Source organism: Theropithecus gelada, chromosome 11 (genome assembly GCF_003255815.1).
Source record: "Theropithecus gelada isolate Dixy chromosome 11, Tgel_1.0, whole genome shotgun sequence".
In the NCBI taxonomy this organism is placed as follows: domain Eukaryota; kingdom Metazoa; phylum Chordata; class Mammalia; order Primates; family Cercopithecidae; genus Theropithecus; species Theropithecus gelada.
This window is the reverse complement of record NC_037679.1, coordinates 123,630,145-123,652,626: the sequence shown is the minus strand read 5'-3', so window position 1 is coordinate 123,652,626 and position 22,482 is coordinate 123,630,145. Positions and strand designations below refer to the sequence as shown.

The window sequence follows — 22,482 nt, the reverse complement described above, 5'->3', positions numbered from 1 at the left end:
GATGGCAGTAGGCCTCGCACACAGGCAAGTCTTGGCCTTCCCCAGAGTGTCATTGATAACATGATGAATGAATGGAAACTTCCTCTGTGAAAGGCTGTTAATCCTTTTCTTTCAGGGAGTTTGTTTCATAATCACTTTAATGCATCCTTAAAAATTAGCAGAGCATTCCAGCTGTGGGGATAGTTAAGATTGAACCCTTCTGTGGTGGCTTTCATCTTGAAAATTCTTGCAATCGATTAACTAGAGCCTCTGACAATTCTTGTCCACTTACACTCTCCACATGTTCTTCTTTCAGAGGTTGGAGACAGAGCTTTGCTCATGTTTTTGTGGCCTGGTTTCACTTTTCTTGATCTGCTTCCACACCAGAAGGGAGATAGGAATCAGGCCTTAGAGTCAGGTTCTCCAACTAGTTAGTAACCTCTCGAAGTGGGAATAATCCTGTTTTGTGTGTGTGCGATGATGAATTACTAAGGACATGATGGTAAGGGCTTTGACTCTGAAGCAGTAAACAGGAGGATTAAACTTTTATGAACATAGGTGTCATGCTTTATGGACATTGTTCTGTGTTAAAAAGAAACAATAGATGAAATGTTTATAATAATGTCAGCAGAATAAGCACAAGTCTGTCCACCTGAAATATTTCCAAATGAGTTGTGTACTGAATCAGCAAGTATCGAGCTGAAATTATTTTATAATCCCTGATTATATCCATAAATCTTGAGATAGTGAAGCTATATATTACCAAGAAAAAAATACCGGATGAACAAGCGTATGCAGTGAGTCCAGAGAGTCATGGGAAATCTTTCTTTTATTTTCACCTTTGATTGATTCTCAATCATAAAAAACAACCTTGGCTTATATTGAAAGGAGAATATGTTCTTTGTAGCATCACTACTTTTTCCTCTGTCCTTGTCTTAGTATTGATTGAGTGCCTTTTGGTTGCTGTGATTAGCACAGTGAACAAAATGAAAGTCCCACCTGCATGGAGCTTACACTTAAACACTTAAAATATGTCTTGATATGTCAAATATTAGGTGATGTGAAGAGGTCTCACATCACCTCACAGATAAGGCGATATTGGAGCAGAGACATAAAGGAAGTGAAAGGGTGAGTCATGTGGCTGTTTGGGGAAGAGCATTCCAAGAGCAGGGAAAGCCAGTGCTGAGGCCCTGAGGCAGGAAAGTACTGGACCCGTCATAGACAGTAAGGAGGCTGAGATGACTGGAGCCAAGTGGGCAGGGTACAGCCATATGAGTTGATATCAGCGCGATTAAGGAGTGAGTGTGTGCGATACGATGTATGATACCATGCACCCAAACAGTATCAAACTTCTATCTTTTTAAGCCTTCGCCTACTGTCCTTTCTTTTGCCATACTTCTTCCAGTTGGCTTCTCGCTCTGTTTTGTTTAGTTTTCTTCTTGGTGGGCCCAGGCCAGGGGAGGAAATAAGACTAGAGGAAGGAATTCAGGTCCTTGCCGGGCACAGTGGCTCACGCTTGTAATCCCAGCACTTTGGGAGGCCAAGGCGGGTGGATCACCTGAGGTCAGGAGTTTGAGACCAGCCTGGGCAACATGGTGAAACCCCGTCTTTACTAAAAATATAAAAAGTAGCTGGGCATGACGGTGGGTGCCTGTAATCCCAGCTGCTGAGACGGCTGAGGCACGAGAATCACTTGAACCTGGAAGGTAGAAGTTGCAGTGAGCCGAGATTGTGTCACTGCACTCCAGCCAGGGCAACAGAGACTCCGTCTCAAAAAAAAAAAAAAAAAAAAAAAAGAGAATTCAGGTCCTTTAGCTGCTTTTGTGTGTGTCCGTGGAGTATAGGAGGTGGGGACTGAAGGAAAAGAACAGCCTTAAAGTCACTAAAGATTTGTAAGACATGCATATCTTGCTTTTATTTTATTTTATTTTATTTTATTTTATTTATTTATTTTTTGAGCCAGAGTCTTGCTCTGTCACCCAGGCTAGAGTGTAGTGGCACGATCTCGGCTCCCTGCAACCTCCATCTCCTGGGTTCAAGCAATTCTCCTGCCTCAGCCTCCCGAGTAGATGGAATTACAGGCAACCGCCAATGCGCCTGGTTAATTTTTGTATTTTCAGTAGAGACAGGGTTTCGCCAAGTTGGCCAGGCTTGTCTCAGACTCCTGACCTCGTGACCCACCTGCCTCAGCCTCTCAAAGTGTTAGGATTACAGGTGTGAGCCACAGCGCCCATCCTCTTTTACTAATATTAACCAGCTTTTGTTGCGTCATTTTGGCCAATATATATGCTTTTAATCTTTGTTTCTTCTCCAATTTACCAAAAACCTTCTTCTTGCTTCCTATTTTATCATCAACCAGGACACCTGATAGGTGGAGGTGGGAGCATACTCTTTCCTAATACATTTGTATTTTACTTATTTGCATTTTATTAACATTTCAATAATTAACTTTATAAAACTACAAATTAAGTCATATAAGACAAATTAAGTCATGTAAAACAGCAGGTGTGTCATCTGCCAAAACCAACCCCCACAACCTGCTTTTCATAGGCCTCTGTTGAATACCTGTTCCTCTACATTTTTATAATTATGGAAAACAAAAACGAATTCTTTCTTTTTTAGAAGTAAGTTATGTTAGACACCATTACATACTTCAGACTATTCCGGGCCACTTCCATATCTAGTTGAACTGTTTCTGTGGGTAAGCAACTCAAAGAGTAGATGTTTTACTTTTGACAAGATCTTGTCCAGAATTGAGTGGGAGAGGCAGAATACAGAATCTAAATGTTCCTTTCTCTAGAAATAACCACACAATGAATTTAGAGATTGTTTCTAGTTTGTCCTGTTTTCAGGGCATACGAAATTTAAGACCTTGTGGAGTAGTTTATTATTTATCACGGAAGAGCTCAGTTGGCATCTTTGAGAATTTAAGAGTAGAATTTATCTCATTCTGTGCCTCTCCTTCGTCTCCTCCTTCTATTCACACACCATTCATTCTCTAGAAAGTCATTTGAACTTATATTACATAATGTAGAGAATAATCTAGAAATTTCTTATTGGCTCGAGTTGTTTTTAACCATGAATTTTAAAGTGAACTAATTTGCTCTGACCCTTCGTGATGAGGGTAATCACTCTGTGGGAATGTATGTACGGTAAGAGATAAAGGATATTTAAGCCACAAAGGCTGAATATTCCATTATTTGCTATGAATAGTGAGTGTGTATGCCCCCGGAGAACCATGGCTGAAAATGCACTTGGGTTTTTCTTTATGACTCTTACAGACTTTATGTCAGACTGTTGACTTGCAATAAAAAGTGACATATATAAGGAAAGCAGCCAGTCTATTTTGGATTATTTAGAGGAGTTAATACCATTAGTCAGTCCTATTCTTTATAGTTCCCAATTTCCCATGTTCTCTAATGTGGTTTCCCTGCATTACAGAGGAAACACCATTAAATTATATTTAAGAGTAATTTATTTGGTATTGGTTCTTTATTACATTCTCACAGAGTGTCTTGAGATTTTAAGGTATTTTTATACCTTTCGTAATCTTGTAGGATACTTACAAAAGGAAAACATGAGAGAAAAAGAAGGGGGCTACTGATACCTGACTTTCTTAGTAATCGCCTCAATCATGAGATGTCTTTTGAGAATGAACATCGGGCGATAGAAGTCCTGTCTCTCCCCTCCCCTCACCTCACAGGTATACGTTTGAGGGTTTTGGTTTTTATTTGTTTTTTAAATTTTTAGTAGGGTGGTAGTTTTGCAACCAACACAAATCACAGGCTGCAGCACTGAGCCCTGGGAAACAAGCCAAACTTTCATGTCCACGTGGGGAAAAATCTGCAGCCGGACTGGTAGAGGTGACTACTCGCAACAACTTGGTGGAAATGGAGGGTGGGGGTGGGGTAGGGCTAATGCCGCTCCGCACTCAGGGAAGGCCTTCGTCATCTCTGGGATCTCCTTTCATGCCTGTTCTCAGCCTCGCTCTGGATTTACCTCCATGCTGGTCCATGTCACAGCCCCCATCAACCTACTCACCACAACACCACACAGAGCTGATAAGCAGAGACTGTCAGCCTGTGATCTCTCTTTAAATAAAATTCCCACACATCTCAACAAGAAGGTAAGATCAAAACAAGAGCCACTATTGGAAAGTGATTATTTGCTTATTGGCATCCTCGCCTCATTCCAAAAGGGACTTGGAGCAGCTTATGGGAATAAACACAATACAATAGCATAGACCAAGAAATGGCAAACGTTTTTAAAAGAAAGAACAAGGTAGTAAATATTTAGAGCTTTGCTGCCCATGCAGTCTTTCACAGCTATTCAGTTTCATCATTGTCACATACATTTTTCAATCCCTGGGGTACAACATTGTACTACCATAGATCCATATGATTGAACTGAACACACTTGCTGATTGCTGGAAATTATTTGCATTTAGCTCAGCCAAATAATAGGTTATGGTATTATGGCACAAGGATCACTAAATTCCAGAATAGCAGTTATGAAACCTAGTAAAATAAGCATCATGTTTTAATATATTGAATGGTAAAATAAAATTGAACTTGGGGAATGAAGATTGCGTTTAATAGTGAATGGCTTTATGCCAACATGGATTTTTCTTTTTTCCTCAGGCCTACATTCCTCTTTTCAGTTCCCATTCTTTACAAACAGCACATTCTGTGTTCTTTTTGTAACCTCAATTCATGAAAATCCTCTTCATGCTCTTATACGTCCAATCTTTCTAGCCCATTTACAACCCATCCAGCTTGTTCTGCTTTGAGACCACTGCAGTATTCGATAAATGGACCCTGATGATGCCTTGCCATGGTCCTTCTCACCCCGACCACTAGTGCCATGAGTCCTTCTCACCCCGACCACCAGCCATCATATGAGATGCTATTCTGTCTGAGACTTGACCAGCCCAGTTGATGCAGCCTCTTCTTCCTGCTCTCAGCTGGCTTCTCCACCTGCCACCTTTTTCCTGTGCTGATAATGTTCTGCTCTGTGGGTCGCAGTTTTCCATCTCAGTAGTTTTAGACAACTTGGGCCCATCAGCCATGCTCCAAAGCAGAGATTTTCCTTCATACCATCTTTCTGATGAGAGTTTGAAAATGAGCTCACCACTTCATTTGATGCAGTGTTAGAAAATAGAGAAGTTGGATCTGTACCTCATTTTAAACTGGAACATATTCGAATATCCATTGTACTGACCTTCCCACATACTTTTATGTCATTGCTTTGCCATATGTGATACATACTGTATCAGACTTATGATTGTCATTTGATTTCATTTGGTAGTCTCACATTAAATTCAATAATTCGTTTAGTTCACTTCAAATTTACTACCAACCTCAAGTGGAAGTCAGTCCCCTCTGTGTTGGGGGTGGCCCCTGCATTCATGTAGAGTTGTGTTGCCCAGATTCCAGAATGATAGTCCCGAGGCTGGGAGGAAGGGAGGTTGTGGAGGGGAGTGATTAGCGCTAACCTGAGTCTGAGGCCAGACTCTGCCACTGCACAGCTACGTGAGCCCCCTCTCTGATCCTCCCTGCACCAACTGAGGTTGGACCAGGGCAAGCCACATGCAACACTCAGTACGGAGGCCAGCACATGAGGAGCCCTGTGTTGTTCCAGCATCATGAAATTGTCACAGCTTAAACCCAGGAGTACAATGAGGGATCCTGTCTCCATTTTGTAGAAATATCAGCCTTTATAAAAAGAACTCCAGTTGACTGCCTTTTCTTGAGTCAATACATATCAAAGTCCAGCCATGCTTCCATGACCAGAATCTATGTTTGATATTACTGTTGCTTATAAGAGTTAATGCTCTCCTCCCCACCTCCCTTCATCCTCTACCTTGAGTGACAGGGAGCTTCTTTAACTTCTTGACATAAGAGGTAATAGTAGTAACACGTTTTTAAATGCAGAGTTTAAGTGCAGAAGCATAGTTTGGGAAGTTAGTATGTTCAAATGTAACAGAAGAGCAGAATATAACATAAAATCACTCTGTTAAAACTGAACATTTATCAAGGGGAAGGAAGAATGGGAAATGTAGTGACTTATTTACAAATGGCTATTGCAGCTATCACCTAAAGCTCCAGACTTTAGAAAGATTATGGATGTCTTTAGTGGTATTTAAAAATTTTGCAAAAATAGGCAGGATTTAAGAAAAAAATAATTTTTGTTGTTGCTGTTCATAAAACATTATGCTACCATTGCTGGATTTCTCCATTCCCCTCAGTGTCAGGGATTAGAACAAAGTAGACACTAGAAATGCAACCCTTTGTTCAGCAGCTACCAGAAAATCAGTGGCCCTTGAGCAGTCTTACCAAGACCTGCCTTTTTGTCAATTATTAATATGGCATCTGTAAAAGTATTCTCCTTGTTCTGGAGCTGAAACCTTTACAAATCCTCTTTCCTCATGTCATGTGTAACATACCATTCAGTTGTACCTGGAGTGTTCTGCTTGGCTTTTGATCTAGGCCAGGCAAAAGTTTTACACATCACTAAATCATTTGTCTTTTCCTTTGCCTTCACAGGGCAATTACGTTTTTACATATTTAATAAGAAAATGACTTACCTACCCCTCTTTTATTTACCCCTCAGTTGGAAGACTCACTGAGTTTGTTAGTGAGTCTTAGATATATGTATAATGGAAGAAGAAGCTATTAGACATCACTAACAGCTTTAGTTTATTTTCCCTGATTTGGATGCTTTGTGATTCTCAGTGAGATTTCATAGTCTATATTATTATTTGCCTTTACTCAGAGCAAATGCCACCTTTTGAGAAGGAATCTTCATTTTTATACTTGTTATTTCTCATAATGATTCATATTTTCATAAAAACAGCTCATTTAACACTTAGCAGACAATGCTTCTGATTGCTTTTAAACTGTTACAAAGGTCAGAAGATATTTTTGTAACATCTAGAAGCATTCTGTCCTTTCCATTTCCATCCAGAACATGACATTTCTATTTAAAGGAGCACACGTTTTTCCATCTTGTTCTGAGAAAACCCTGAAATATGCAGTTAGGAGTCCCAGAGATAAAAGCAGCTAAAACAAGTCCCTTTAGACAAAAAGCCTACTGGAAAGTGTTTACTGAGTTGGAAAACACAGAGGAGACTATAACAATTGATTGTCAGATTCTTTAGGTTAAGATTAGCTTAAGTGCAATGCCCGAGGAGCCTATAAAGGGAGTGCAAGGGTGATAAATACAACCCTGGGAAGAATCATCCCTCCATCAAAAAAAAAAAAAGTCTAAAATTCCTTATTTTTACATGTGCATTGGCTAAGGAGGAAGCATAGAGTATTAGAAAGAAAACAAGTTTGTAATATGAGCTTTAATGTTTATATGTCTACATTATTACATAGCAAAAACATTGATGAGTATTAAAAATTATTTTTCACCTGTAATATAATAAAAATAAGTGAAATAATATATGTAGGACCTAGGGTTGTTCAATAAGGAAAGTGTCATCTATATACATGCATCTCCATACTATTATCTCAAATTCAACATTCTGAAATTAACTTCTGACTTTACCCATTCAGTGTGTTGCCTCAATAGCATTTTTCATCTCAGTGCATTCTGCTAGTTACCTCAGCCAAAATTTTGGGGGTTTCCTTTTTTCTCTTTCTCTGTCTAGAATTTCATATTTCATCTATCAAGAAAATTCTGTCAACCATATTTTCAAAATGCATCTAGACACTGACGGCTTCTCAACACCTTCACTGCTTTTTACCCTGTCCAAGCCACTGTCATCTCTCATTTGGATTATTGCCATAGCCTTCTATCCATTTTTCCTGCTTCTACCCTTGTGCCAAGGTCCAGTCTATTCCTCAACACAGTGGCCAGGGTGATTACTTTAAAATGTAAGTCAGATCATGCCCTTCTTGTGTTTAAAATCTTCTGATGGTCCCTTATTTCTCTGACAGTAATAATAGTCATCACCTTTATAGTGACCTGACAAGTTCTACATGTGCTGGTCCCATCCAGTGCCCACTCCATTATCTCCCTCGCTACTTCCTAACTCATTTTCTACTGTGAAATGAGTGTTGTGGCCGACTCCTTCATCTTCTCCAAGACTTGCTTGATTGCCACCTTCTCAGTGCAGCCTACCATTGTGTTTAGAATTGCACTCCGTTTCTTGCCCACAATCTGTATATAACAGATACCCCTTACCAGGCTCGCTGACTCACTCTCTCATGGTCTCTTTCTCTCTTTTCCTCTCTGGAAAGGCAGGATTTTCTCTCTCTGTCATCTGTTTTGTTTACTGATGTTTTCCCAAGAGCCTAGACTAGTACCTGGAAAATACAAAAGAGATGGGAGTGATTGATTGCTAAATTCTTTAAGTGTTTGCCTCTAAGTAAGTACAGTGCCCAAAGAGACTATCTTTTTAGATAGCAATGAAACATATCTGTTGAACAAATGAATAATCAGTGAGCAGGTTTTTCCAAGAGAACCACAATGAGGATGGGAAAATTTTCAAGAGTGCTTTGACAAAGCACGTGAATTGGGGTGGAAGTGTCTGATGGTTCCCTTCGTCATCTGCCTGCCTGCTCCTGGTACTTTGTGTCTCTTGTAGGCAGAGGCATGACTAATTGCATGACTAACTGGAGTGAGCCGCCACATACCCCGTGGTGTGATGGAAATGGAAAATGATCTTAAAAACTGACAGACATTTTTGAAACAAGCAGAAGAAATATGTAGGGAATATGTAAGTAAAGGACAGTGCATTTGGAGAGGAAAAACATAGTGGTAAACAGTAAGATAAAACATTAGAGATTTAATTGGGCACTCATTGGTTCAAACAATATTAAGAGTATAGAGAATAAAGATATAAGACGACCTGGGCTGCCTTGAAGAGCTTAGTTTTCTCCACTTCCATTGCATCCACCTTACCCATGAGAATATTATCCTTATAAACACTGATATGGTTTAACGATGCCAAGAAACCTTCCTGTGCTCAGGATTTATCTCAGCTAGAGTCAAGACTATGCAGATAGATGGCTTAACAAAGTTCTCTAAATGTATAGTGATTTTTAATGTAGAAAATGACCATCAGCTATTCTTCATCTCTACAAAGGGCTGAGCAGCAGAAAATGTTTTTGTTTGTTTGTTTGTTTGTTTTGTTTTTGAGACCAAGTTTCACTCTTGTTGCCCAGGCTGGAGTTTAGTGGTGCGATCTTGGCTCACTGCAACCCCTGTCTCCTGGGTTCAAGTGATTCTCCTGCCTCAGTCTCCCAAGTAGCTGGGATAACAGGTGCCTGCCACCATGCCCAGCTAATTTTTGTATTTTTAGTAGATACGGGGTTTCACCATGTTGGTCAGGCTGGTCTTGAACTCCTGACCTCAGGTGATCCACCTGCCTCAGCCTCCCAAAGTGCTGGGATTACAGGTGTGAGCCACCGCGCCTGGCCCCAGAAAATGTATTTCAATTGTAGCGTGATGACTATAGTTGAGATCAGTGAAATTGTGCTTGCCAGACGGCAGGTTGATTTTTGGGGGGTAGGTTATAGAAACTCCAAAAGTGAAAACCTTTCTTAAGTTCATTCTGCTAGAGCAGTTTGTACCAGCATTTCTCAAAATATGTCACAGCATCATACAGACCATTAAGTAAGGTTACTCTAAATAAAGATTCTGCAGTTCTGCATTTCACAAGCACTAGGTTTCAAAAAGTTAAACATATTTCTTTACTGGGGGGCTTCACAAAGCTTTTATGTTGCTCTAAGCCTTGTGAGTTTCCAAAAGGGGTGTATCATGAATGGCATTCCTCAAACTTATTTGAATTTGGAAAACTTGTGGGTAAGTGTTCTTGCAATGTACTTTGGGAAGTATCGACTTTGATATACAAAGGTGCCTGGGTCACTGGACCTTGAGAGTTCATTTTTGGGCAATGTTTACACATTTCCTTGTTTGCCTTCTTTGTACCTCCAAAAACAACCGCCACCCCAGCATCAACAAAAACATTTTCATATTATTACCTTTTTAGCAATACCACCTGAAAAAGCATTCCTTTGAAACCATTCCTTTTAAAGTTATAGTTTCCAACAAGGCAACAGTAACCTAAGAACTTGAAACCAATTGTATTTTTCATTCTATGGAGGCTGTAATTAGAAATGCGTATATAGATGTTTGTTACAACAGTGTCTGTGACTGCTGGGAATCCTGATGGATGAGGAACCCTGCAAGGCCATTCATGAAATGTTACAGTTTGGGGAGGCAAGTTTCACCTAGAAGAACTCCTTCATTGGTATATTATTAATAAGTGGCAGCTTCCAAAGCAAGACCAAAGTAGCACCATATATATCTCTCCACATGTATTTTTTCTTTTAACTGAAATAAGTTAAAAACTTATGTCTTCACCTGCTTAACATGATTTAAAAGAAGGCACTCGACGGAGTTTTCTTGACCTTATCTCAGTAGAAAGTGAGATGTGGCTGCCTCAGGACGGTGTTACATTCACCTCAGCGGGAACCTTTCATGGAAGGTTCTTACAGGAGAGCTGGAGGACAGAGAAAGGACTTCCTGGAGCTCCCTGAGAAGCCAGTGTGTGATTGCTAAAGAAATGGCTGCACTTTTAACAGAACTTCTTCTCAGACTTCCTCTCATTTTTGTATCCCATCTGCTTTCAATTGCCAGAGGCCACCAGTATTTACAGAAGAACCTGGCAACTTTAAATGGCCAAATTGGCCTTGTTAGCTTATAACCCAGGACTCTGGCATTTGGTATGAAAAAGTGATTAATTGGGAAGAACATGTATGAATGGCAGCTTCCCTGGCATTGGTTTGAAAATTCTCTCCATTCCAGTCCACCACAATTCCTTCTGCTTTGGGTGACTTTGGCCAGTAAGCCCTGTTTTTCTGCCTATTATAGATTTTGGTCCTCACAATGACAATGTCTTCACTTGGGGAATAATTTAACGCCAAGGCTTGTTGAGGAAACAAGTTAGTTCTTTGTCTAAAACATTTTATTTTCTACTCCCTTGTGAGACTTTTCCAAGAAAAATATAACTCCCAGCTAGTGACTATTGAATTAAGTTCTTACTTTTATCTGTATGTCAAGCTTCATATAGATCGTGTAAACCTTCTTCTCTTTTCTATACACTTGAGATCTTTGAGCTGTTGTGATTTGGTGAACATCAGTCTTTTTATGCATGCATCTCCCATGCTCTGAAATGATGAAGACAGGTGTGTGCCTGTCTGAACTCAGAAAATTACAAGCATTTTATACCATTTCCAAACATAGGGACCTTTGTTTCCATCCTGTGCCACATTTCATTAGTCCATTAAATTAGCCCTTTTAAGCTGTGGCAGGTAGGCTGTTTGAAAACACAGTTCAAAGTGAAGGAAGATAGTTATTCCATCATGTCAGTTATTTGTGAAAAGAGCCTTTTAACCATCTTTGTGGAAACAAAATGATCCATCAGGCTTTTAGGACCATATGTTTCAGAAGCAGGGGTGTGGGTCTTGTCCAGTGAGATGCAACATGTTTTGATTATAGAAGGTATTTTGATTTTGGATGGGTACATTAACAGATAACAGGAATCAACTCTACCATGAATAGTAATTCCTCTAGAAGTTCAATCATGCAAGTAAATCTCATCTTTTTTTCCTCTTTCTTTTACCTCTTAAGAGAAGACTTACTATACTTCTTGTTACATTCATGTGTAGCATCCTTGAAGTAAACCAAACATATCTCTGTAGTTCGATAAAGTAGGATGGATGACTATCTTTAGGAAGTGCTGCTCTAAAACATTTGGATCTTCTCTAGGAGAGTGAAACTATGTGTACTTTTTTATGGCTCTTTCTCCTTATTAATTTTAGATTATAGAACAAAGGGACTGTCTTCTTTATGACAATTCCAAGTGGATAGATGAATCATGCATTTTGGTGAGTGTGACTTGCTTTGTGAAAAAGTAAAACATTTTGTCACTTTCTTAACAGAAAAGAAGTGATCATCCTGCTGTAGAAGACTTTGCCTGAGGGATATCTTCTTAACAGAAACATCTGAGCTATAGTCATAGGTAGAGGACCACTTCTCCCAGGCATGGATATTTCCTAGTTTCCTAGGAACAAAATGATGTATGAAAATGTATCTGATTTATCCTTTTCCTTTCTTTCCTCCATTTCATCAAGGCTAGATTCATTCATGGCTTTATTGTATGTTTAAATCCATCTTGGTTCTTAATTGAATCCTTAGAGAGGCAATAAAATGATTTAGCACTCCTACCTCCCTTCCGCACTGGGTCCCCTTATTAAGTTAGAGTTCTTGACCTAGGATTCTGTGGCATTGCCACAGTCATCTCCATTTTGCCAATCAAAGCTGGATGTGGTCTAAGCATGATGCTTCAAAGCCCTGACACCTATGCAGTTGTCTGTCTCTCTCCACCCACTACTCCAGACAGGTTCCCAGTACATGGCTGAGCTTTTGCCCAGATGTTCTCTCTTGGTTCTCACAGTCACCCATCTAGTGCACCTCAGGCCACGGCCTCCCTCTGAAGTCATGGGTGTCAGATGGGGGTCCTAGGTGTATCTCATTCAAGCCCCCCTTTCTCCCGAGTCACTCCACTTGCTTGGATCTCAATGCACATGGACATATATCTCTTAGAGCAGAATCACTCTTTTGATTTTCCAAATCCATCTGCCTGAGTAAAACTATAACAGATATGTTACAAGATGAAGTGATGATCACAGTGTTACATTCCTGAAAAATTTATCATAAACAGTGGAATATTACAGAGAGAAGCTTAGAATGATAACAAGTTAGGAATGTGTGTAGATTTAAAATTTAGAAGGCCTTTGACCCACTTTCCTGTCCACTTAGCTTATTCGTTACAGCCCTGTGGTCACTAGAATGTGGATGCTCCTTCACTTTCCTTACTAAGAAGAGCAGTTTCATTGCAGTGTTTGATGTCATATGTCAGAAGTGATTATTGTCCTCCCCTCAAGCTCTCTCAGATATAATATCGACTTACAAGTCAGTGACTAAGATCAGTCAAATAAATTATGTTTTATCCCACTGTGATCAGAGGACATGTATAGGTCCATTCTTTCAGAGGATGGGTGTCAAGATGAGTGGATGAGGCCAGGTGCAGTGGCTCGTGCCTGTAATCCCAGCACTTTGGGAGGCCGAGCCAGGCAGATCACTTGAGGTCAGGAGTTCAAGACCAGCCTGGCCAACATGGTGGAAACATGTCTCTACTAAAAAAATAACAAAAATTAGTAGGGCATGATGGCACATGTCTGTAATCTCAACTCGGGAGGTTGAGATGGGAGAATTGCTTGAACCCAGGAGGTGGAGGTTGCAGTGAGCCGAGATTGCACCACTGCACTCCAGCCTGGGCGACAGAGCAAGACCTTATCTCAAAAAAAAATTTGTTTAAAAAAAGGTAAGTGGATGAACCATTTCAAACCACTCACACATGCATTCAGAGTACTTGACAAGAAATACGTCTTCTGTGCCATAGATCCTGTTGCATCCCTGTAGAGTGTAGAATGCAATCTTGTGCTTGCATTTATCTGGCAAAGTAAACCAATGGCACCCTCTGTTAGAGATCCTCAGCGGTGTCTCACTTGGCCACCTCCAGTTCCTGGGATGCATCTGTCGTCAGTGTTTCTGCTATGAAATCAGATGGTAGAGAAAGCTGAAATTTCTCCCCACACTTAGCATTAACTTTGGATACCAAAGTCACCTGGACTGTGGGAAGAGGACAGGCTTTGGAGTGACTCAGACCTCAGTTTGAAACCCTTGCTTCTTACTGATTGGATCAACTAAGAGAAGTCTCTCATGCTCTCTGGCCCTCAATTTCCTCACCTACAACAATGGGGATAATTATACCTACTTTGTAATATTATCATGAGATTTCAGTGGGCCCGTTTAAGTCAAGTGTCTGGCGTATGGTATGTGCTGGAAAGATATTTGCTTTTCCTCCATCCTGTACCACTTGCAACTTACTGGGTGGCCCCCCGCCCCATCTGTGTGAAACACACATATAATAATTTATAAGTTAAACCGGACTTTAGAAGATGTCTTGGCTTACAGCTCTCTTCCATCTCTCTAGTCTTCGTCACACTTTTTAAATTCAATACATAGCTTTCTAATGCCTTTTCCATTTTTTTTCAGAACCACAGAAATGAAGAAAGTTCATTTCTGACTTTTTCTATGTCATCATAAATTCCTGTAATAGTTGCATTATAATGAGGAAAATATTTCTTCACTAACATTTTTCTAGTTTACTTAATTCCCTTATCTCCCCACTAGTGCTTGCTTAATTTAAAGTGAATAGAAATTTTTGCACTGGACTGATATTTTTCAATAAAGCGCCTTCTAAAAGTTTTTTGCTTTTCTTCTTTAAACACTTAAATACACACTTAAGCAGAATATAACTTACATTTCCATGTAAAGTTAGGAATTAGTTTATTCTCAATTAGAGTAAAGCAATCCGAGAGCTTCATGATTCTTCCTCATTTAACTCTGAAAGGTAATTGCTGTTGTGAGATAAGACGTTTTAATCTCAGGAACTGGTGTTTGCCAGAAGGATCAGACTGTTGATTAAAAACAAATCAAACAAAAGGCTCTTTGCAAAAAAAAAAAAAATGAAGTTCAGAACCAAAGACCAGAAATCTAAAATGTCAGTTTATAAATCCTCTGATTTTAATCGGCCTTCGGTGCTCTGTTCATTAGTGCATCTGGCAGTGCCTCTTGGCAAAGAAGGTTTGGCATGGGAAAAAGCAATGTTTAAATTGGCTTGGGGAAGACATCAAGTATACAAGTCTACTTTTGTCTCTGAGGGCGTATAATTTCTTCATTCATTTCCCCTTTTAAAAATTTACTCCCTGTGCATTTATGAGTAAATTTTAGAGCTCATGAAAGTGAGGAAATGATATCACCAGCCTGAGCCAACTAGAGAGTGTGGGTTGGCAGCTCTACTGTTGAGATCCCGAACCTGAGCCATTTTCTGTCCCAACTCAGTGTATCACATTATTTTCAGACAAGAGAAAAAAAATGTAAATGGCACCTTTCCATGTCTACATTTCAGATGTGGGTTGTGCTCATGTCACAGGAGGACTGTCCCTAAACGTCTCACAGTGTGGCCTTGTGACCACTGGGGCCTGAATCAGGGTCCCTCTCACCAAGGTGTGTGGCTGCTGTAACAGGCTCTGAGAATCGGCTTTAACTTTCCTTACTCTTTTTATCCATAAGACTGCCACAGGATTCCCTTTGTCCCCACATTACAGTCGTGGAGCTCAGATTCTAGATCTTGTTTGAGTCATAAGAAGTGGTCTGTTGCATTTAATCATTGTCATAGCAGTAAACACTCAAAACTTCCTCTTCTCCAGCTACTGAGAGATTGGTTTCAACCCCATTTGCCAGATAACAGAGCTCTCTCAGATTGATGTTGTTCTTTACTATTTCGATATAACATTTAAAAATTTGTATAGCCTCAATGGCCTTAAACAGGGTGCTTCGCTCAAGGGCTGAAATGTAATGCAAAGAGTGTGATGTACAGGACCAAGCCAGGGGTGTGCTGGAGCCGGCTCCTAGCAGCTCACACCAGCCCAAGCTCTGATCCTTTTTTGGAGTCCACAGTTCTCCCCTGTCCCCGTGTTCTCACTCTGCTGGTCAATCCATCAGAGTCCTGGCAGGAAACACATGGTATGGTCAGTAAGGTGATTGAAGAGAGTTTATGAAAGGACCATGTGCAATGATATGGGTAGTATTAGAGAAGCCATATGCAATGGTGACACCTACCAGATGGCTTGAAGGGGCGGAGGTGGGGAACAGCCACCCAGCACCTGCTGAGAGCTGTCGCCATGGAGAGAAATCCAACGGAAGCTGTGCCTGTAGATAGGTGAGCCTGGCCATTGCCAGAGTTGGAGGTGGGAGAGGCTGTTAAAATTTAAATGAAAGCAGACACAGCAGTGAAATCCAGGTAGGCAACAGGGCAGCTTAGGGCTCAGTGCAGCTTCCCAGAGGGAGTGAGATAAAGGCACACGTGTGCAGAGCTCAGGCAGAATCCAGTTGCCCAAAAACAGCCAGGCGTTTTCTGTTCCTCTAGCTTTATATGGCCCATGCTAGTCTTGAAAGCGTTCTTCTTGGCTTCTGAGTTAGAATGTTGAAGATGAAGTCAGTTTCCCATCCATCAGATGCAGTCTGTATTATCTTCAACCTTGATAGCCTCAGTAAACATAAGGGCTTTTGTGGATTCAAAGTTCACAATATTTTAAATAAACCTGAGACCTGAATTTGCTCAAATGGAGGCTGACAGTTACATTTCCTGCAGATAGCAGTAGGGGTGTTGTGCCAGGAATCTAGATAAATTTAAATATGCATTGGTGACTACCATCAAGGAATCCAGAGTCTAACAGAGGAAGTAGACCCAAAAACAGATATAAAAAGGAGAGCCTAATAAGTATTCAGCCATACTAGCTGTCAGCCCGGCAAATGCCTTAACCCCAGGGCTGAAGAGGGGAGCTTTACTGTCATCAGCTTCCCTGTGGATTGATAAATTGGAGGCAGACAGCTAGATCCTAGGGCTGCCAAATAAATCCTTAGGATTGAAATATAGCTGTGCAATACTTAGAATCATGTGAACACACTTGTGCCCTAAATGCAATGTGCCATTTCTCTGAAACTTGGTTAGAGGCGAGAAAAAAATAGTAATAATGACAATAATTACTATAATAAGCCTATTTTCCACCTCTTTGGAAGGGAACAGCCTGCAGTGTGTATCGTCTGTGTTGAACTGGGCAGGAAGGAACCCTGTTTTTATTAACACCCACACACTGCTGGCCAGGGTGCATACATGTGTATCAAAGTGTGTGTGCCCACACGCACACGCGCATGTCTTTGTCTGTGAACTGCACTTTGAAAGATGAACTGAAAGTATGAAGAGGAGGGGATAAACCAGAAGCTACTAGGCCAGACAGGTTCAGTAGCTGGATTTCCTCTGAGGCAATTTACCGCTCCGAGAAAAGCCCTGCTCTTCCCTTAGCTGCTTGGCCTGATGTGTGTTTGTGCCGATGGTGACTGAGCGACCCTCTCAGCACCCCCGGCTGGGTGTTAAGACAGGATTTTCACCTCCTTTCAGCTCAGGGGGATGCTTTTCTCTCTTCTTCCCAACCAGAAAAGAAAAATCAAACCTAACACTTATAATAGCAAATCGATCACACATTTTTCCTACAGATATAACACGTATATAGGTATCAATTCCTTTTATTTTGTCTAGTTGATCACCAAATTAAAGCTCAGAGAAGTCAATTATTTTGTCTGAAGTTGCAGCTAATAAAATGTCATGTAGTAGAATGGCTGTATTATTTGCTGTCCTAATTCTCGTATCTCTTCCCTCCCTAGTATCTTTGGGAATAAGTGAATTTCCATTTGTTTTTTGTCCTAAAAAGGAATGCCCATGTGTACTTTGGAAAATGCCATGAATTTCCTCTTTTTTCTCCTCATACTTTGTTAGGGTATCATCTAAATCTATTAGGCTAAAAGGAGCTATAAATTATTTAGCCAATTTTGTCACATCAGTGATCCACGGGATACAGAATCGGGTTCCCTCCCAGTCTGTCTCATTCTAGAAAATTTAGCCATGTCCATGAAGCACTTTTTTTCCCAACTTTACAACTCTCTGCTTGGCAGATTGACTTGTTATTCAAATAAGTATATTGTTCTTGAATAGTTTTAATCTCTCTCGACTGAATGGTGATGAGGAAACACAGAGAGTACTGTCATCTATTTAATTTGAAAATAGAAATTTTTTCATGAGTATTAATTTTCTCAAAATGAAATAAAATAATGAAACTTTATTGAGTTTAGGCACGGTGCCACTGTCTTCAATTTCCTGTTTTAAAACGAAGGAAAACACCCCACAAGATTAGCAGGATAGGGTGATGGGCTATGTGTAAGCTCACAGCTCACAACTCCCAAAAAATGGACTTCAGGTTCTCAAGACATCTTTGTAATGACCCAACTGCATTCAATGCTCAGGCATACTTGCCTCCCTTTATAGTTGAGGCACCTTGAGGATGGAAGGGATAATATTGCCTGTCCAAGTACCATTGGTATATTGGTGGCAGGGTCACTACCTGAGTCTGGACGTGGACCCTGAACACTCACTCACTTTTCTTTCTGTGCATAAGGGACCCTTTAGTCACTGCCTTTAGGTGAAGGTCAGTTCCATAGCAAAATGTGCAAAACGCTCATTATCTGCCACCTGCTGACATGTCCAGTCTTATTCCCTGCTTTGTACATTACATATCTTCTCCCAAGAATGTGTCTAGCTGTGACCACCCCTCACTCCCAAATTTGCCTTCCTTGTAAACATTTATTGATATTTCAAGCCCAGATGTCACCTCCACCAAAAAGCCCTCTCTGCCTACTCCCCTTCTTCTACCCAGTTTTTTCCTCTGTATACTGCCTGATACATTTATTCACTTAGTTGATTTATTCAGCAAATACTTACACTGGGAACTGAGCTAAGCACAAGTCATGCACCAGTGAACACAAGTGACGAGTGCTCTGTGCTCATGGAGCTCACATTCTGGTGAGACAGACAGACAATAAAGGCAGTAAACACCCAGTTACACACGTAATTACAACTAGAATGATGTAATGAAGGAAATAAAGACTGTGCTGGTGTCTGAAGAACCTGGTGGAGGAACAGATGAACACGCAGCCCTGTGGCTTTTCCATGTGCACATCAGACTTCTGGGGGAGGCTGATTGCTCCTTGACTCTTCCCCCATCTCCACATCCCCTGCAGCGATCAGTGCCATGGGCATCCTGCTCACTATGGGTCTTGGTGAGTGAGGGGGAGGCAGGGAGGTTGGCTGTGCTCCCAACTGACACCCACGACTGAGATGAAGGAGCCTCCCAACCTGGTCCAACCTGGGTGAAAGAGCCACACTCAGTCTCAAAAAAAAAAAAAAAAAAAAAAAAAAAAAGAAGTGAACACACACCATAGTGAGGAAGGTGCGTTGCTTGGAAGGGTAAGAAGGTGTGATGCTGGGGGTATAAAGAGAAGCCTCTTTCAGCTCCCCAGTGAGGGCTGTTTCCCAATAACCTTGATGAGGGGCTGTGAGGTGGCTCATTGGGTAAAACGGTATCTAGGAACATGGATAACAGCCTGATCATTGTTCTGTCTATACCTGCACTCTTAATTCTTAGGATGAATTACTAGGGTGTATTACATTCTCTTTAGAAGCTTCTTTGGGAAGACATATGAATAATTTTGTAAAAGGTATTTTAGCTTTCGAAGCGTCAAAAGAAGTGATCAACTATCTCTATAAAAGTGTACCTATAAAAAGGGAATAGCAACATACTACTCAATAACAAGCTCAGAGTAAATGAGGAACATTTGACAAGACATTGGTTCTTTGGGATCTGTTTTCAATTATAAGAAGAAATACTTGCTCTTGATATGCAGGATTCTTGTGAAGATTTTAAAAAATTATGTACTTTAAGGTAATGCTTATATAGTGTTGGTGGGAATGCAAATTAGTTCAGCCACTGCAGAAATAAGTTTGGGGATTTTTCATTAAATTAAAAATAGAGCTACCATTCAACCCAGCAATCCCACTACTGGGTATATGCCCAAAGGAAAATCATTCTACCAAAAAGATGTCTGCACTTACGTGTTTATCACAGCACTTTTCACAATAGGAAAGACATGGAATCAACCTAGATGCTCATCAACAGTGGATTGGATAAGGAAATTGTAGTACATATGCATCATGAAATACTAAGTAACCATAAAAAAGAACAAAATCATGTCTTTTACTGCAACATGGAGGCCGTTAGAGGCCATTATCCTGAGCAAATTAACACAGAAACAGAAAACCAAATACCACATATTCTCACTTATAAGTGGGAGCTAAACCTTGGTACAGACAGACATAAAGATGGGAACAATAGACTTTGGAGACTCCAAAAGGAGAGAGGGGAAAGGGAGGCAAGGGCTGAAAAACTTCCTATTGGGTATTATATTCACTCTCTGGGTGACAGAAACAATAGACTCCTAAGCCTCAGCATCACATAATATACCCTTGTAGTAAACCTGCACATGTACCCCAAATTGAAAAGAAAAATTTAAATGTAAACAAATAAATAAACTATACAGTTTAAATTCTCAAATTGAAATGTACTTTCTAAACTCAAAGTATAGTCTAAATTAGAAAGATAGCTTGCAGCTTTTAAATAAAATGAATTCGTTATTTTTTTCTTTACCCTTTTTAGTCAGTTTTGGTAGATCATGAGTTGAAGGTTTGTTGCATAATCTATTTTTTTCTTCCTTTAAATTCTGGTTCCTTTAGGTCAAAATGAGATCATTACTTATAGACTCATTAATTATTTAAGGACAACTGTCCAATCATATGGAATCACTCTCAGAAATTATATTACCCTATATGTTTTAGTCAGTAAAACAAAGATTTTAATAACATCAAGGTGACAAGTATCCCAAGATGTTTAAAATCTTTATACTTTGTATAGTTAAACTATTTGTAGCTTTTATTAGGGAATTTTATTTATATTTATGAAATTCTTTTACTTACTCTTTTCCAATTATTAAAAGTAATAGACTTTAAAATGCTTAAAGGGAACATTAGAAGTTGAAATATGGACAGTCTATTTGGTTTTTTTCTTAAACTTAAAAAATACATATTCTCCAGTACATTAAGATCTGTTTTAAATATAACTCTCTTCAAATATGTCTATACCATAAGTACACATGGAAATACAAATGAGTTTTTACAGTGTCATTGCAGCATATTATTAGTAATAAACAGAAGTTTCTTTTCTGTTAATTATAAGTGACAGAACAACCTTTGCAAGTAAATATATATAATAACAGAGGAAGTTCTTTGTCAATTTAATGAATTATTATAATGATTTTTTATTCAAAAAAATCGATGGAGTAAATACTTGCTTGCCAGCCTAGTTTGAGAGGTGTGAAGGTACGCTACAATTCAAATGATTCTCTCTCTATTGGCGTCCCAAATTTTATCATTAGTATTTGATTTTCTTGATGTTAAACTTTGCTTCTCCTGGTGAATTTTTTAAAGAAAATATATTATATTTTGGGAAGAAATAATTAAATTCTCTGCAGTGCCTTACTGTGTTTGATTTTAGCCAGCTTCTTTGCTCTTTGAGAATGGGATGTCTGGAAAGACAGGGTTTCTGAATGGAGCCAGAACTCAGAAGCGGGGTTGCTCCAAAGCCAGCCCTAAACAACAAATAGCGGTCACTGACTGTATTATGCCAATATCCACGTTTCTGGGTGGCAAATGTGTGTCGGGGTACATGTATGTGTTTTGACACGCCAGCCATTTTAGCCTGTTGGCTTTCTCTGTTAAATTCAGCACGCCGGTCAATAGGTTTATATTGGTCTAATTTATTCATTTCTTCATTGAGAACCTGAAAATGAAGGAGATGGTTAAATGCTGCCTGATGTAGAATTCAACAGAAGTTAATGTATCCTTCACTATTGTGTGTTTCAGAGACTGGAGCACAAGGAGGTTTTAGTCGGCTTGTTGTTCCTGGTGTTCCCGTTCATTCCAGCCAGCAATCTCTTCTTCAGGGTGGGTTTCGTGGTGGCGGAGAGAGTCCTTTACATGCCTAGGTAACTATTGCACGTGACTTCCTCCTATGAGACCTGCCCTCTGTCACCAGCATTGATAGTTCCAGAGAGACAGTCTTTTATGTGCAGACCATTAGATCCGCATGGGACATGGGATGTTATTACTTCAGCTTTAAAAGCAGCCGCACAGAAGGTTGGATGAGAGCAAATGTCCACACATGTACTCTTGTTTACAGTGGTTTACCTTCAGTTGCAAACTTTATAGTTTAAATGTGAAATATTGACTTGAGTATATTCAGGATTTTAGTAGTAATCATTTATCACTGCATCTATGTCTAAATGTGTGTTATTAAACAGAATTATAACACTTTTCTAGAAATGTTTTTTGACTTGCGTGAAAGTATGATGTTCAGTAGCATGATTGTAGTTAACTTCTTTCATTTGCTCTTTTTTCTTCAATTTAAAAATGGAAGCAATCTCAAGAAAATTTGTCCTTGGGAAAAGAACAACGATTTAAAAACTAGAAAGGACATTCAAATGTGTGTGATTACATAATGCCACTTAGCTCTGAATGTTTGAACTGTTCTGAAGCTTGTCTGTTCTCTTGTCTTATTCAAATGTCATTGTTCCAAGGCCACTTTTCTTTTCAGATGCTTGAAAATGTCACTGAATCAGGAGACCAAGTCTTGGTTCTGCCATTTATTGTTTGACTCACCTTGAACAAGATACAAACCTTTTTTTGCCCCCAGATTTTCTCATTTTTACAGTGGAGATTTTAGTAAACTTGCTAAAATTAACATTTTGGTTTATGATATTGCCTTTTAGGAAAGCTCATTCTTCTTCTATAAGTATGAGCTTTCCTAAAAGGCAGTATCATAAACCAAAATGTTATGAGGGAATGAGTATTTTTTATTT

General features: G+C 39.8%; 1 protein-coding gene across 3 annotated transcripts in view; it reads left to right on the top strand.

Moving 5' to 3' along the window:
- TMTC1 (transmembrane and tetratricopeptide repeat containing 1) overlaps window positions 1-22,482 on the top strand; it is a 286,278-nt gene that overhangs the window by 160,647 nt on the left and 103,149 nt on the right. For all 3 annotated transcript variants that reach the window (XM_025402401.1, XM_025402400.1, XM_025402399.1), the window contains one exon: window positions 21,488-21,609. In XM_025402401.1, the coding sequence (XP_025258186.1) occupies window positions 21,488-21,609 (122 nt within the window). The remainder of the gene's footprint in view (window positions 1-21,487; window positions 21,610-22,482) is intronic.